Consider the following 17,634-nt stretch of genomic DNA (forward strand, 5'->3'; position numbering starts at 1 on the left):
CACAGAGTAATTCAGTAGTTTGGTAGTCCAAAATGCAGCAGCTAGAGTCCTTACCAGGTCAAGAAAACTTGAATTAATTCACACCATTACAGTTCATCAATTAACATCTTGTGAAGCGAAAAGCTGCATCTTTGTAATAAATCCATCAAGACAACTTCCATGCATAATATTATTGCATAATATTGTTTTCTTCAGTTAAAACGTCATCTTGTCTGAATCAGGACAAAAATATGCACATATCAAGCACTGTTTACAAGAATAACAGACCAAAAGAGTTCTAAACCAATGTCTGTGGGTTTTGAAGGACTTATTTTAGACTCATATTGTGACCAGAAGCAATGGTTCAAAACACCTTGATAGATTTGTTTGTTACAAACATGCAGCTTTTTACATCACAAGACGTAAACTGATGGACTGGTGTGGATTATTGTGTTTTTATCAGCTGTTTGAACTCTCATTCTGACGGCACCCATTCACTGCAGAGGATTCATTGCGGTGCAAGTGATGTAAATGCTAAATTTTTTAAGAATCTGTTCTGATGAAGACATGATTTCCTGAGGATGAGTACATTTTCAGCAAATTTGATTACAACTATTCCTTCAACTTGCATGGAACATTCCCTTAAATGCTTATTAGGCAGAAACATTTACACGCCATTTAATTCTTTATAGAAGAGTGGGAAGAACTAGAGAACGTGCTCAATTTAATGTACACCACTACGAAAAACAATACAGCGCAATTTGGAACTGATAAAACTTTTATTTCACTTTAAATTGTCTTTTACACTTTCCTGATTATAACATGTAAGGTGAAACTAGAACGGTTTTAAAAGACATACACAAATCTAGTATTACGTCAATAACCAGGTGGTCTTTTTTTTTGTCATTTTGTAAAAATTATTTTTTTTGCTTAAGCTAGTCTAAATTTTCACAACCACGTGCGCGCTAAGCAATGAAACCGTCACAGAAGCTAACTTTAGGCAGAATACTGGTCAGTAAAAACAAAGCAATTGGAGATACCAGATATACAGACAGGCTCGGCTCCACATTCACTACTGTATTTTTTGTAATCAAGCGTAGAATAACTGCCATTTGTTCAGCTAAGGGGAGAGAGAGAGAGATTTCGTCTTCAGTGCAGTGAATGATCGTCTTCAGCTCGAGACGGATGAGTTCTACACCTAAGTGGAATGTTATGGTGATGTGACAAGGTATTGTGACACTGAGTGGCAACCCTTCCTAAAATGCTTCAGGTCCTTCAACTATTTGCCAAATTCGATCTCGGCTTGTGTTTCAGACTTTGGGCCAGGACTTCAAAGCCTCCACTGGTCTGCAGCACTTTCCTTCACAAAATTCAAGTCAAATTCAGAATTTCTCAGTTGAACTGCTATGGTCTTACAAAACTCCTCTCTTAGCAGGAATGAGGAGTAGAGAAGCTCAAAGTCAGTCTAAGGCCCCAAAACACCTTCTGATTTACATGAAGAGGGAAATGTCAAGCATCGGCTTCTGTTTGTAAGAGGGTTGAATAACTAAAAAAAATATTTATAAGTGTTTTTGCAAGCATTTAGTTTCAAGACAAATTTATATTTACCTATAAAATGTTTACAATTTTACATCTTTATTAAATGGAAGTGTGGGCAATATTACGTAAAAGGGGGGGAGTGGAGGGGGGGGGGGGATGTACAGAACAAACCAGGAAAATCGTTTACTGATGTCAAACAGCACCTTTATGTTGACTGCCTCCTTGACAGCACATTAGGAAACTCTCCAGTTTGTTCACAAAAGGTCTGTAATCGTGAAAGGTCACATACTGATGGAATGTCTTAAACTTAAAACTGAATATAGACATGGAATGGCAAACCTCGGGTCCCTTTTGTCGTTGTTAGCCGTGTATGCAAAATCACGCACATGACAGCAATAATAGTAATGCATGTTAGTCAGTGTCACAATACAGCCTGTTTTCATCCCTTCTGTATGAGATCGCAACAGAATTGTACTGCTACTCGTAAGCACAAGTTATCCAGGAGGAAAAACTAAACGTCACAGTGTTTGTTAAATTAATGGAGCGTTTAATAACCTTTTGAATAAAACCAGCAATTGCCAGTACACTATTGGAGAGAAAAGACAGAGGAGGGATAAATGGGTGGGGAGGGACATTATAATGCATTATATCCTGCTAGACCAGAGAACATATGCTTTTTAAAAATGTTAGGAGGGATTTTGTGAAGGGAAAAAGATGGAAATAGTTTCCACTATTCAACCATTTCCCCTCGTCTGGGGGAAAATACATAAACAGACATGTTCGAGACAGCCTTGGAAAAACCAAACTTCACCCTGCCGCTCGTGGCTTCAGGGGTACAAACTTGTAGGTCAGGTACAATTCATGCTGCTCGTCATACAGAAAGGTGGATAAAGGTGAGGTGGACTGGATGGAGCAGGGAATTATGGGCTGTATATGTGTAAGATAAAGAGTGTAGGTGGATTTAACAGTGAAGTGCAACGCCTTTAGTTCTCGCCCTCGCCAGCATCTGCCTCATCACCCTGGTTTTCTGATGTCCACAGCTGCAGAACGAAAGAAAAAAAAAAGTTAAAATGATGCAATGATAAGGCTCCAAAATTAACTTTTTACCAAACCGATCAATGGCGTAATACTAAATATTTTTTAATCTGCAAAATGTTGAGCTATTTATATTAAAACTATACTGATTCTTAGACAGGTTTCTGCAGGTTTATGGAGGTAAATTTAAAGGGTTAGTTCACCCAAAAATGAAAATTAGGCTGCGTTTTACTCACCGCTGAGGCATCCTAGGTGTATATGACTTTCTTCTTTCAGACGAATCCAGTCAGAGTTATATTAAAAATTGTCTTTGATCTTTCAAGATGTTTAATGCCACTCAGCGGGTGTTGCATGCATCAGTCCAAAAGAACTTAAATAAAAATCGCCCATCCATAAAAAAAAAAAAAAAGTGTCTCACATGGCTCCGGGGGGTGAACAAAGGCCTTCTGTAGCGAATCGATGTGTTTTTGTAAGAAAAATATCCATGTTCAAAACGTAATAATCACTTTAATCTAGCTTGCGCTCACTGCTGTAAACAGAAGCAGTTCCGGGGGAATGACGTATGAGTTCAGTGTTGCGCGTGCGTCACTTCAATGCAGCAGAGAGATCAAAACAAAACAACGGTCATTAATTAGAATTACAAAACGAGGATTTGTAAAGAAGAATGTCGGAGGATTCCGATATAAGCCAAGAGGAGACTGGTTTTCCTTTGCTAAAGTAAGGAAACTTTGCTTCCTTTGATCCTGTTAACAAACGTTGGTTTTCACGAGACTCACCGGCGCATGCGCAACGCTGAACTCATACATCATGCTCCTGGAGCGGTTTCAGTGTACAACTGTTGGCGCAAGCTAAATTAAAGTGATTATTACGTTTTGAATATGGATATTTTTCTTACAAAAACACATCGATTCGCTACAAAAGGCCTTTGTTCAGACGCTTTTTTTATGGATGGGCGATTTTTATTCAAGTTCTTTTGGACATTTGGACATCTGAGTGGCATTAAACAGCTTTAAAGATCAAAGACAATTTTTAATATAACTCCGACTGGATTCGTCTGAAAGAAGAAAGTCATATACACCTAGGATGCCTTGGGGGTGAGTAAAACGCAGCATAATTTTAATTTATGGGTGAACTAATCCTTTAAGATGTCAAAAGTTAAATTCAATTTCCAACAAACCTTCTGAATACTTCTGCTTTCAATATGAAAATAACTTTTACAGTAACTTCTGATCACACAGCAAAAAAGTGATGCTCTTCGTCAGTATTTCTGCCTTGTTTTCCTGTGCACATATCTATGATTCTTAAATCAAGATGACAACTAAATTACAAGTTTTATTGTATAAGTACTTGAAATGAGCTATCAACAAGGATAAAAATTGGCCCATGGGCTTAGAAAAAAAATCTACTTAATTCAATGGGAAAACAAGTTTTAATACCACACTGACCAATATGTGTTGTTCTTTTAAGCATAAACTGACAAAAAATGTTTATCTTCACTTTGCATCTTAAGTAAATGTATCTTGATTGACAAAACTATACCAAGGAAGATATACATTTTTATGCAGTGCATGCGATTTAAAACGTTATGCTCCGATTTAAATCCTTACTTTGTGGAAGGGAGCATTAAGACTTTTTAAGACCTGCAGTAACCCTGCTAAGAAATTAATTTAAATTGTTGAACTAAAATGTATGCTAATAATAATTTGTATATTTTAAAAAGAAGATATTTAATTTAAAAAAATGCTGAATTTGTTAAATATTAATTTTGGTAGATTATTGTACGCATGTTTCGCCACACTGAGTTTTAGAAAAAAAACTATACAAGATAAATCATCCTACACAAAAACTGTTATCAGGTCTTTTTCGTCTTGCGCAAGTTATCTAAATGATTAGCATGGCTCAGGTTATCATTTTTGATTTAATCTATGATGAGTAATCTATATAGTCTATATTAATTCTGCATTGTTCATTTTAAAGGAGTGTTACATTTCGGGCTCTGTCTACACCTAGAAAAGCCAAAGTTGGCACTTACAGTGAGGTTGTCCCTTAGTAACTGCATGATCAGGGTGCTGTCTTTGTAGGAGTCCTCGTTCAAGGTATCCAGCTCAGCAATTGCCTCATCAAAAGCCTAGGGTGAAGGTAAACATGAGGGTCAGTTCTGTTGTCTTCCTGTACACTGGAAATGCTCATTCTAGTATTCAGTATAAACTCATTTAGTTTCACATTTCAAATCGCTTTTTGAAGATATCCACTGAATGTTGCATAAATAAGATGGGATGAAAGCATAAAGAGTACATTGCGTGTACCCAAAACAGAAAAAGTCAAACAAGCTGTAGATGAACAGATAATTGTCTAACCGTCTTTGCCAAACTGCAGGCCTGCTCTGGGGTGTTGAGGATTTCATAGTAAAACACGGAGAAGTTCAGTGCTAGTCCCAGCCTGATGGGGTGTGTTGGCTGCATTTCCTTTTTGCTGATCTCAAATGCATCCTGGTAAGCCTTCTGAGAGTTGTCCACTGTGGCTGTAATTTGAGAAGAAACTAAATCAAATTCATGACCGTCACATCAAAGCCTGAATGTTTCGATGCTTTGACTGGCATCTAATTATTCACTCTTAGGAATGGACCTTAAACTTCAGCATTATCAGTTCCAATCATTTTCTATTAATCCATCGACACCCTAATAAATAGATTTAACAGATAAATTCATATTTAGGCAACATCCTTCTTGCTTTATAAAGAAAATGAGCTCACTTTTCTTTGCTTCTCCGGATGCCACCTCGGACAGGTATCTGTAGTAGTCTCCTTTCATTTTCAGGTAGAAGACTTTGCTCTCTGCCTGGCTAGCGTTGGCAATGAGGTACTTCTCCAGAAGACCCTGAGAGAACAGAGGAAAGACCGACATTAAGCTATGAACATTAACATTACATGAATAAATGAAAAGCATTGACCATCAGAAAGAAGAAAAACTATTTTCTTAACGGTAAAGTGTGCATTTTTGGATCCATCCTAATTGCATTTTTCATATGTGCAGTTTTTTTGTTACAAATAAAATTGATTCCTTTAGCTCTAACCATATAGTGGTCTGCCTAAGTGAAACCTATTAAGTGACTGATTGCAATGCTGTGCATCATTTAATATAAAGCTTTAAACAATGATTTTGACTAAACAGACAATGAAAGAGAAACAACACAATATTCTAATAAGCATAAATATATATTGCACATTTTTGGAATTTGAATTTCTGGAATTTAGAATTTTGGCTAAAAAGAGCCCTTTAAATTCATGTGATACTTTAACGCTATAATCCCTTAAAATGCTGCAGATTTTGAAACAGAGCGTCTAATATTGCATAATAGACATCAGAATAATATTCCTACGTTTTTAATTCAGCTGTAATTCTAAACTTAAAATTAATTGCAAATCAAATCAGGTGGAACTTCTAGAACTGTCAAACGTTTTCTTCACACGTCATGTCTCTCACCAGCACGTCGTTGCAGATCTCCTGAAGCTCAGCCTCGATCTTCTCACGGTATTCACGCGCCATCTGCTGTTTCTTCTCGTTGCCCTCCGTTTTCTGCTCGATGCTGGAGATAACGCGCCAGGACGAGCGGCGGGCGCCCACCACGTTCTTGTAAGCCACGGAGAGCAGGTTGCGCTCTTCGTTGGAAAGCTCAACGCCGCCCTCCGTGACGGCCTTCATGGAAGCAGCCATGTCATCATAGCGCTCGGCCTGCTCAGCGAGCTTTGCCTTCTGCACTAGGTCGCTCTTGTCCATGATGCAACTACAAAAGAAGGACACAAATGTACAAAATGCATGTTGGTGAGCTAATTTTCCTTTTACTATAGTCTGTACGCATATAATACAATTAAGTCAAGTTTAGAGTCGTTTAGTGAGCTTGGCTGACCTCCTTTTGTTGTAAGGAGGTCAACTTTCAAGTTGGTGCTTATTTAGACCTGCACCAGATACTATTATTAAATGTGGGACTTACAAAGATTTAAGTCATACTGAAGGCTACCCATGATGAATGATTACGTAAGAGGACCAATGCAAAGACACAGCTATGAAGCGGCAGTCATTCAGTGACGGTCTCAAAGACTTTATCTCAATGCATTCATCACTGAATCATCATATCAAGAGTCAAAAACATCAGTAAAGTCCCATTTGAGGTTATAACACTCACTGATGTTGACATTATGATGTTATGGGAAGTCGTGGCCTACTGGTTAGAGAGTCGGACTCGTAACACGAAGGTTGCGGGTTCGAGTCTCAGGTCCAGCAGGGATTGTCGGTGGGGGGAGTGAATGTACAGCGCTCTCTCCCACCTTCAATACCATGACTGAGGTGCCCTTGAGCAAGGCACTGAACCCCGGGTGTGTGTTCACAGTGTGTGTGTGTGTGTTCACTGCTGTGTGTGTGCACTTAGGATGGGATAAATGCAGAGCACTAATTCCGAGTATGGGTCACCATACTTGGCCACGTGTCACGTCACTTTCACTTTCACAATACAAGAGGAAACCAGTCTAGTTAAACAGAGCTTCCTTAAGACTGATTAATTGACTAGTCGCCTTTGAAAATAGGCAGTTTTGCACACTAAAACAGCATTCACACTAGTCTTCAAGCAAGCAAAATTACTTCAGACCCCACAATAACGCAGAATAATGAAGCGTTTGTGTTTTTCTTTCTTGAACTCAATTAAATTAAGATTCTCTGCTGATCAATCATCTTTTTGCTACAACTAAAATTCATCAAACTTAACCTTTGGTATAATGCGGTTAAATATCTGTTCTGGTATAAGAAAGCACATCACGTATCTTAAAAAAAGGAAAAAGTGTAAAACTTTAAACCATTTAAAACTTTAAACAAAAAAAAAGTTTGGGGGTTTTATTTGGCCATATAATGGTTTATAAAATATTACAATGCATTTCTGCATAATAAACCAGGTTTATGTATAGATAATGATATAAGTAGGGCTTAATCTAAAGGACTTTTTTGTCCAATTAGAAATATGTGCTTCTTAACATTTGTTTGACCTTGCCGTTAACCATTTCTGAGAAATACATAAACATTGTAAATAGGGAAATAGTTTTATTTTTCCATGTGTTTTTTTAAATTATTATTTACTAAAATTACCATGCATTTTATGCATAAAGAACCAGGTTTACCCATAGTTAATGGTATAATCAGTGGTTAACCTACAAGACTAGTTTAGATCAATAACAAATATATGTCCATAACACTTTTTATTACTTTGATTTTACATTTAGTGTCTAACAATTGTCCTTGGCACCAAATGACAAATAATCAGGATGTATTTTTAGCTCCTACTGCACTGAAGCAGTGGTTTCAGGATTTCTGAAATATATAACCCAATTAAAAAGCACGTCAAAATCATTATTTCTAAAACACACAACTGCTTATCCACCTCTGCTATTATAACCGGCCAAAGTCTAAACCGAACCCACTAGATCACCTATTCTAAATCACATATCACCCCAGGTCTCTGGCTGCTGCTTAATATTCCATTTATCCAACTGTCCTGTCTACCTTTGTGCAAGGTCACGGAATCCGACATGGAATCGGGATTCTAGCAGGGCACAGTGTGAATTTCAATCCTATCAGCTATCAATACGTGTGTAAGTGCCAACGCCCAGGGCGTTGATGTCTCCGCCTGAACCCGAACCACAGGTAACGGTGTCAGGCGAGTGTAAACAGCCCTTCCAGCTCCTGGAGACCAACACACACGTGTGAGCTTGCTAACCGGTTGCCTAACGTGACCGAGGAGGGCTGGAGTACTAGTTAGAACGCATAGTTTGAACGGTTAGCAGATGACATAATCTGGCGTCGAACTAGATTTATTTACATAGGCCCTCACGACGCGTCCTGACCACAAGCCCGCCATCCTTTGAGGCGATTCTTTCGCGATTGAAACGATCCCAACCCACTAAGTTATAGTATATTAATAAATTAACTCGAACGCATTTAGAAATACTACAACTATAAATCCGAGTCGTCCAAAGCGCCTAACCTCGCTAATACTGCACTGCAGCATTTCCGAGGCTCTACGCTCAAGCTAGCAGCGTTAGCCACCAATGCAACGCCCTCACTCCCTTGTGGAATTTAATCGGACGCGCCGATTATTCGCGCCAAATTAAATTTAACCGTTACTAACTGCAATTCGTAAGCACTCGCTTTACCCCTCTTGGTGTGGGGTTAGCCGGTTAGCTTTCTCGACGGCCGGGAGTTGAATAGACGCGGGAGCCGTTGGCCATTGCTCCCGTTCGGATGAGGGTTGTTCGGCGCGATGCTACTTTGATCGCGCTCTTACATAATGAAAGTGCGGGAACGGTGCGCTTCTAATATAAATCGGACGTAATCGGCAAGAATCGTTATTCATCGCCCGCCTCGGCCTAAGTCCTTGTACCCAGCCCCAAACCACAATAGACACCTTCCGCCATTGACAATGATGAGGGGGGCTTACATGAGCAACAATACAGCAAAATGCACCTGTAACATTCATAATATCAAACGAGCGGCCTTGACGGGCAACGTAACTCACATTGAAATATATTTCGAGTCCTGATTTGTGTCTGTTAACGATGGGAGTATCAAGCTGTCCTCCGTTTTGCTGCTCGGGGTATTCAGGGCAGTACTACTTCCGCTTGCGCTGACACTTCCGCTTCCTCTAAACTCCCCCCCTCCCCCCCGCCAGTATCCATGGTAACCGCTGTACGGGGTTTCCTACACCGTTGTACACGGTCCCTCACGTCACAAGGACCATGGTAACCAAAGTCATGCGTGACGTAGTTAGTCACCTTAGCAACCGTTGCCAGGAGGCGCTCGACAGCTTGCCGAATTCGAAATGGAAGCTTGTAAGATTAATAAAAACGGCAACAACAGAAGACGATGTTTACTCGATCTCGAGCCTTTCTCCATTCTGAAGCACGCACATGATTTGTAAAGATCATCTGTAACACTCGTTTCAGATTGTTATTGTATTTGATTTTATTCTATGCTGTTACCTCTATGAGTTCTTGTATTCTATGTTTAATAATTAAAAAAAAAAAAGTTTCCATTTTTTATTTCTGTTTTTGTTCATAATAATAGTGGTATTTTTGTATTTGTGTTGTCGCTATCACTTTTTCACACATAGAAATGCAGCTAAAAGTGATTCACATGTTAGAAAGAGTATATAAAAACATTAAGAAAGTCACTGCATATCAAATATGATAAAACAGATAGGAAAACAAGTTTGAGTCAATAATTAAAATGAAAAAGAAGTGAAAATTGTGTCAAAATAAATCATTATAATGGCAATAAATAAATAAATACATTTGTGCAACAGCGAGAATGTTAAATATCTAGGATATTCCTAATTTTATGCCATAACTTTTTCTTTTTACTATATTAATAGTAAAAAAGAAAATGTTTTGCATATGCAAACACTTAAGTACTTTTAAACATCATCAAATTCTCTTGAATTGCTTAAATAAGATTGAGCCTTTTCATGTTGTTGATGTACAGTGACAATGACGTTTTTTTTTAAATTTGTATTTATTTTCTATTTTCTATTTTATTTTTTTATTAGAACAGGAACATAAACATATGCATAAACACATGGGGGGGGATACAAAACAATTAAAAGGTAAACCAATATACAATTATTTTACAATCATAAAAGTTACAACTTATTTATGAATTTTTTTATAAGATTGGATGTTTTTAAGCCTTTTTTATTAGAGGAGATTTTTTGAAGTGATGAATAAAACAAAAGTAAATCAGAAGTGAATATTTTACAATTAGGTTTAAATTAAGGCATCTTGCTTTGTGAATGTGGAATTTTCCCATCATATAAATACAGTCCAGGGTTGAAGGTATGCAATTTCATTTCATAAAAAAAAGAGGATTTATAAAATCTAATAATACATTTGCGACTCTGTGAAATACAGACGGAAGTCTCAAAATCTAATTATGAGATAACAAGCATCAAAGTTTGATTTCAACCATTAATTTCACTATGATTTCAATCTTTGACACGGCCTTACTCAGTCAATATTAAAGATATCAAGGTTACATTTTCAATGAATGTTCTTTACCATATAACGATTTTATGCAGAAACAATAAATCACCAAAAAAATAAATAAAAAGACTTTAGCTGGGATTTCACAGCAAGGGTCACATTTGGTTAATGTTTCAAAGAGTAGGCCTATCTTGTGCTTTGATGGAAAAAGTGACACAATCAGCATCATTAAATTGCAATTTTGATGAGTGACCTAGAAATAGTGCAGAATCTTACATATTTACTATACACTCATTCGACAAGGTTTAAATTAAGGCATCTTGCTTTGTGAATGTGGAATTTTCCCATCATACAAAAACAGTCCAGGGTTGAAGGTATGCAATTTCATTTCATAAAAAAAAAGAGGATTTATAAAATCTAATAATACATTTGCGACTCTGAAATACAGGCGGAAGTCTCAAAATCTAATTATGAGATAACAAGCATCAAAGTTTGATTTCAACCATTAATTTCACTATGATTTCAATCTTTGACACGGCCTTACTCAGTCAATATTAAAGATATCAAGGTTACATTTTCAATGAATGTTCTTTACCATATAACGATTTTATGCAGAAACAATAAATCACCAAAAAAATAAATAAAAAGACTTTAGCTGGGATTTCACAGCAAGGGTCACATTTGGTTAATGTTTCAAAGAGTAGGCCTATCTTGTGCTTTGATGGAAAAAGTGACACAATCAGCATCATTAAATTGCAATTTTGATGAGTGACCTAGAAATAGTGCAGAATCTTACATATTTACTATACACTCATTCGACATCAACAGTAGAGCATCAGCAAATTCTCTATAATTATTTGTCCAGATTTAGTCTTATGCATTTGTTAATGTGTAATGATAACACACATGAATGAATCAAATGAATTCTTAAAAAAAAAAATAAAAGGCTATAAATACAAGACAAACCCATTTAAACAGAGTTTATAACCCAAATCAAGCCTGCCAGTGCTTGTGATACACAGAAGTCACCAGTAGGCTGTAGTGTAGATCTCTACAGTTACAGCGACTCAAACAGGTCAGTCTGCTGGCTGCTTTAGTTTATGTTAAATTTTACATTGGCTTGTATGATGCAGACATAATAAAATCTGCCGGTTTAACCAACATGGGAGCATTGCTAAGATCACAGTCTACTCCAACAGCAATTTGCCCCTGAAAAGCAGATGTTGCTCTGTGCATGTGGAATCTCATTGCGGTTAGTGTTGCTTAAAAGCAAATGACATTTGTTAGTATCTAAGCCATTTTTATAAATGGTATGACGTCAAGTCACAGCGATGACCTAACCAGGTTTTCATTTGTTAAACAAAACTCAATAGCATTGCAACTTTGCATTCATAGGGCAGGTTTGCTCATGTAGGCATCATGCATTACAATAAAGTCTGATGATGAACAAAAGTGATGTTTAAGATGTCTCCATCAGTTTGTAAGTTCCCAGGTATCATGCTCCTTTGATACTACTAGAGCTTTAAAAGAAAAATACGTCAGATTGAGAATGTCTATGTTTAATGCAATCAAAATAAGCACGCAAAGATCTTTTGAAGGTGATGTTTCTGCATGCATTGTGCCACAAACATATTTCTTTTTTGATTTTTGCACATCCACCTTCTCACATAAAAAGTTTTAAGTATTTAAATTAAGTAGGTCAATTAAGTAGCCTGTCTACTTCATTCATTTAGGATTTAATTATTAGGTTAACCTTTAACCTTTCAAGCCAGGTCACACAGAGGTAAATCCGAAGCACTCAAGTACACCTTCCTTGATGCATATTTGCGATTAATGTCAGTTTTGTAATTTCATGCATGCATACGAGAAATTACCACATTCTACTCAATCATCCACTTGTATAACAAAGTAGAGCAGCCAAATTTGGTGCATGAATAATTAGATTTATTTTCTCACAGTATTTAGAAAGGAATACTTACTGTTCAATTAAACAGATACCGCAATGAGTGAATATGTTTCATAAACCAATTCAAAGCTTTTCAGTGATGCTATATCATGTATGACTCAGACCCAAAATGAGGCTGGGTTATTTTGGGACAGCAACCCAGATGACTGAAAAAGACAGCAATAAAGAACTGAACATGGTCATTATTATTATGAACGCTCATTAATAATCTAAGCTTATCTTTCATATACAAGAAGCTCAATACATTCTGAAGCCTAATGTCTAAAATTAGTAAACTATTTAATGGACAAATGTAGATATAAATTATATAAATGAGGGAAAAAAAAATGTTCTTTTGGGTGCCTGATTGAAATGTCTAGAAATAACCCTTAAAAAACATCCAGCACAAAAGAGGCTGCCGTACAGTGACGAGTCTATGTTCCCCAAAGGGACTTGAGAATAATATCTATAGCTGCGAGTCTCCAGGGAAATCTGTGCAGACCTGCTTAAGGCATGTTCAAGCAGATTTATTTGTTAAGCAATAGAAGCATGTGTTGATGCTGACTTGGTCACCTATTCATAAATCAAAGACATACAGTACGCCGCTGTATGTGTTGTTGTTCTTGTTAATGAAAGCTTTGCACAAAAGCTATATGACTAAGGCAAGCACCATTAATACTTCTATTTATACTTTAGGGTTAGGGACACAAACCAGTGTTATTATAGTATTAGTTATATACTACTATACAATTTATTATATTTTTCATAATTTCAGTTTTCAGTTAATTTATTTTAAATATATTTATTTTTTAGTAGTTTTAGTAATTTTAATACTTCGGCAACATTTCTAATCTTCACCCTCAACCCCCCCACTCAATCTAATATTTATATTATATTTAAGCTTTTTATGTCACTTATCAAAAATAATTTTTAAGAGTTTTAGTTTTAGTTAATAATACTACTGACAAAAACAAACCCCTAACTCTAGTTTTAAAGGAATAGTTCACCCAAAAATGAAAATTTGCTGAAAATTTACTCACCATCAGGCCATCCAGGATATACTGTAGATGAGTTTTTTTTTTTCAGATTTGGAGAAATTTAGCATTGTATCACTTGCTCCCCAATGGATCCTCTGCAGTGAATGGGTGCCGTCAGAATGAGAGTCCAAACAGCTGATAGAAGCATCACAATAATCCACAAGTAATCCACACCACACCAGTACATCTATTCCCATCTTGAGAAGTGAAAACTGCATGATTGTAAGAAACAAATCCAGAATTTTTTACTTCAAACCATTGCTTCTCTTTAAAATATGAGTCCTGTATCCATAATATAGCTTTCTGCAGTGAAAAGTGGTCTCATCTGAATCAGGAGAGAAATATTCACAGACCAAGCACTGTTTAAAAGTGAAAGCGGTTCTAAACAAATGGATCTGACTTGAGAGATTGACTTTTTCACTGGCGGAAGCATTATTATGAATTTTTGAAATGTATTTTGATCAGAAGTGATGGTTTGAAACACCTTAATGATAGATTTGTTTCTTACAAACATGCAGCTTTTCACTTTACGAGATGTTAACTGATGGACTGGACTCATATGTTATTACTCATATGTCATTACTTATTAAGGTTTTTATCACGATGCTCACAACACCCTAACATTGCGGCAGTGGCTTTTGCACAGTCATTTGCATTTTCCTTACGTGAAAACGTAAAATCTCAGTTATGATATATTGTGGAAGATACTGGTGATTTAAACCTCAGAACCTTTTCACTTCAGTCCTCTTGGTTGAAATACAGGGCTGTTAAATACGTATTCAAGAAATGCACTGCCGCACAAGACACACTGTATGCCTCTCATGTTGGAGAGCAAACATAATAGTCTTGGACAATATCACACATTGATTGTTCAGCTACATAATGGAGAGAGCTGGAGATTCTTTACTATGCATGGAGCGAAAGTCAAGTCAAGTCAAGTCACCTTTATTTATATAACGCTTTTAACAATACAGATTGTGTCAAAGCAACTGAACAGCATTAATTAGGAAAATAGTGTCAATAATGCAAAATGACAATAGTAAACACTCATTTTTCAGTTAAAGACAGTTCATCATTGAATTCAGTGATGTCAGCATCCAGCTCAGTTTAAATAATATATTTGCAATTATGTCAACGATATCGCTGGAAATGAAGTGTCCCCAACTAAGCAAGCCAGAGGCGACAGCGGCGAGGAACCAAAACTCCATCGGTGACAGAATGGAGAAAAAACCTTGGGAGAAACCAGGCTCAGTCGGGGGGCCAGTTCTCCTCTGACCAGACGAACCAGCAGAACGGAAAATCAATTTAAGACGTAATAAAACAGACGATGAATAATATTAACAGCAATTATTATATGATGCAATCAAACTTATAGCAAAGGACTGAACTATACTACCACATGATATTATATATAGTACATAATCATTCCCTGGATAAGCCAAACAATTTAAAAGAAGGAGCAAAGCACAGCAGAGTGGCATATATCATCTCAGCATGAAACATGAATGAGAAACTAGATTTGTACATTTTCTGAAGGAAATGTAAGGTGCCTGCTAAAGCAAAACTCACTTTGTGGTTGTCAGTACGTTGCTATGCAGTTGCTTGAGTGTTCTAGGTGGTTGCTAGGTGGTTGCCAGGGTGTTACTGCATTCTGAGTGGTTGTTAGTGCATTTCTAGGTGATAAATGGCTTACATTTCAGTCAAAGCATATGCAATTTTTTGGCATATGTTTCCAGTTATTTTTTTATTATTTAGTTTTTAAGAGCATTTCTCATAATCATCTACACCTGCAGCTGCAACCAATGCTGCAATGTAATTATTACTTCACAAAAGAATGAAAAACAGCAAGTTGTTTCTGAATTTTACTCTGAAATTTGGTGAAAGATTTACTTTGAAACTATTTTCATTCTGAATTTATTAGCAAATTTTACGAATAAGTAGGCCACAAAGAAATGGCAAGTAACACATTGAATTAAACATTACATTTTGAAGTAGCTATTTTATGCAAAAAATTATATACAGTGCATTTTGAAAAATGTGCATATTCATATGCTTGTATGTTTTGATTAAGTGTTGTTGCATTAGTTGCATTCCAGGATTTGCCTGGCAAAAAAAGGTGAGCAAGAAATGCTAAATGGATGAACTGACTTAAAAACAATTAAAGTTGATCAATAAGTGCCAAGGAATATTGAAAAACAGGTGTTAGTTTGAAAAATCTCCTTAGCACAAATAAAATCTTAAAAAATTATTGTTTTCTAACTGCAATTCCTCTACAGTCTAAACATTTGATTGACTTCGATTAAGAAATGGGACTGTACTTCAGCTTCAGTCCAGGTCTAGCATAGTTACTGCCTCTCTGTTTAACATTGTTGTCTCAGGATGTGAACCGATGCTTGACACACTTAGCCTGCCCTTCATCCTCCACGTTTTAATGATTAGCCGAAGATATCGGATATGAAAGACACAGCATCGCTCTCGGAGCCCCAATTTCTATATTAACTGGCAGCAGGCTGCTCCATTTTCAGCAATCTAGGTTGATGTGTACTGGAGGAAACCGATGGCACTCTTAAAACGAGTGCCAAGAACTTGTGGTTGGCAAATGAAGCGAGGAACAGAGAGTTTCTGCACAAGTCATCACATAATAAGTCTATACACTTGCACATGTCAGATATAAGAGTCAGATTACTTAAAAATACACAACATGAATTCAAAATGAACCCTCTTTTCTTTCTGAATGCAAGTTCTTGGTCTTATTGTGAAGGATTCATCGGTGCATGTTATTCCAAATAAGAAACAATTAAAAGAATAAAAATACCTATAAAACAGGCTTTTAAAGGGACAGTTCACCCAAAAATGAAAATGCTGTCAACATTTACTCAATTAAATGTCATTCCAAACCTCACAAACACAAAATGAGAAGTATTAAACAGTGTTGGTTACCAAACAGTTTAGGTTCCCATTGACATCCATTGTGTTTTTTATCTGTAATATGGAGCACAATGGGAACCAAAACTGTTTGATTACTAACATCTAATGTATGCAGTTCTGTAATTTTTTTTTATTGCATTAGTTTTGTAGTTCAATTGGAACTCACTGCATGTCATCAGTAATACACTTGCATATGTCAGATATAAGAATGAGTTTACTTAAAAAATATGCTATGTGAATTTAAAAATGAACCCTATATTTTCTTTCTGTATACAAGTTCTTGGTCTAATTGTGTAGAATTTATTGGTGCATGTTATTCCAAATTTAAAACAATCAAAACGATTGTTAAACAGGCATTTAAAGGGATAGTTCACCAAAAAAATACAAATTTTGCCAACATACTGTATACTCAACCTCATGTCATTCCAAACCTGTATGAGTTTGTGTTTTTCACAAAAGAAGATATTTTGAAGAAAGTTGGTAACCAAACACTTTTTGCATTTTTGTCCAGATCGGGAACCAAAACTGTTTGGTTACCAACATTATTCAAAATAGGTGTGCTATACCTTTAAACATTGTTTTAACAAACAAAATCAAGTAAATTTGTTATGCAGTTCTGTAAAAAAAAAAATCCCTTACTTTACAATTTTCTATTTTGTAGTTTTCACCTTATTCAATCAAGAACTCGCTGCATGTCATCAATAAATTCTGGAGTGTTTTAGTTTAGAACTAAAGCATTTAGACTATAAATCTACATTAAACACATAGGGAGGATAGTACAGTATCATATCATTTGTCATGAAAACCAAAATTTTGATTCCGTAGTGCAAAGAATAATAGATACAAAATGAAATATTCAGCAGCCCCTAAAGGCAATATGGAGAATTTATTTACAAATATCCATCTTTCATCTAAATCTTCAACGCTTATCTCATAAGACACGCCTGCCCTACAGCCCTCTCACAGATATATAGTGGTGGGACGTCATCTGTAAATTGCTTTCTGACTCCGCATGTCCTGGTAAAATGAATTCACACTACAGCAAGTAGTGGGCCCGCGGTGGGAAACAGCTGGCTGCGTTATTTGCTTCTCTCACTCTGGTTGTAGCTGATAAATAGAGACAGCCTGCATGCATCGCTGTCCTTGGATGC

General features: G+C 36.5%; 1 protein-coding gene across 1 annotated transcript; it reads right to left on the minus strand.

Moving 5' to 3' along the window:
* Nucleotides 1-739: 739 nt before the first annotated feature.
* Nucleotides 740-9,244, minus strand: LOC107595428 (14-3-3 protein beta/alpha-A-like). The gene is made up of 6 exons (XM_016285832.1): nt 9,112-9,244; nt 6,036-6,336; nt 5,306-5,429; nt 4,911-5,074; nt 4,586-4,681; nt 740-2,558 (listed from the first exon to the last, which is right to left on the minus strand). Exons 2-6 carry the CDS (start codon nt 6,327-6,329, stop codon nt 2,502-2,504), a joined length of 735 nt encoding a protein of 244 aa, XP_016141318.1. The 5' UTR covers nt 6,330-6,336; nt 9,112-9,244; the 3' UTR covers nt 740-2,501.
* Nucleotides 9,245-17,634: the final 8,390 nt, after the last annotated feature.

The sequence above is a fragment of the Sinocyclocheilus grahami genome, unplaced genomic scaffold, assembly GCF_001515645.1.
Source record: "Sinocyclocheilus grahami isolate Dianchi unplaced genomic scaffold, SAMN03320097.WGS_v1.1 scaffold202.1, whole genome shotgun sequence".
In the NCBI taxonomy this organism is placed as follows: Eukaryota; Metazoa; Chordata; class Actinopteri; order Cypriniformes; family Cyprinidae; genus Sinocyclocheilus; species Sinocyclocheilus grahami.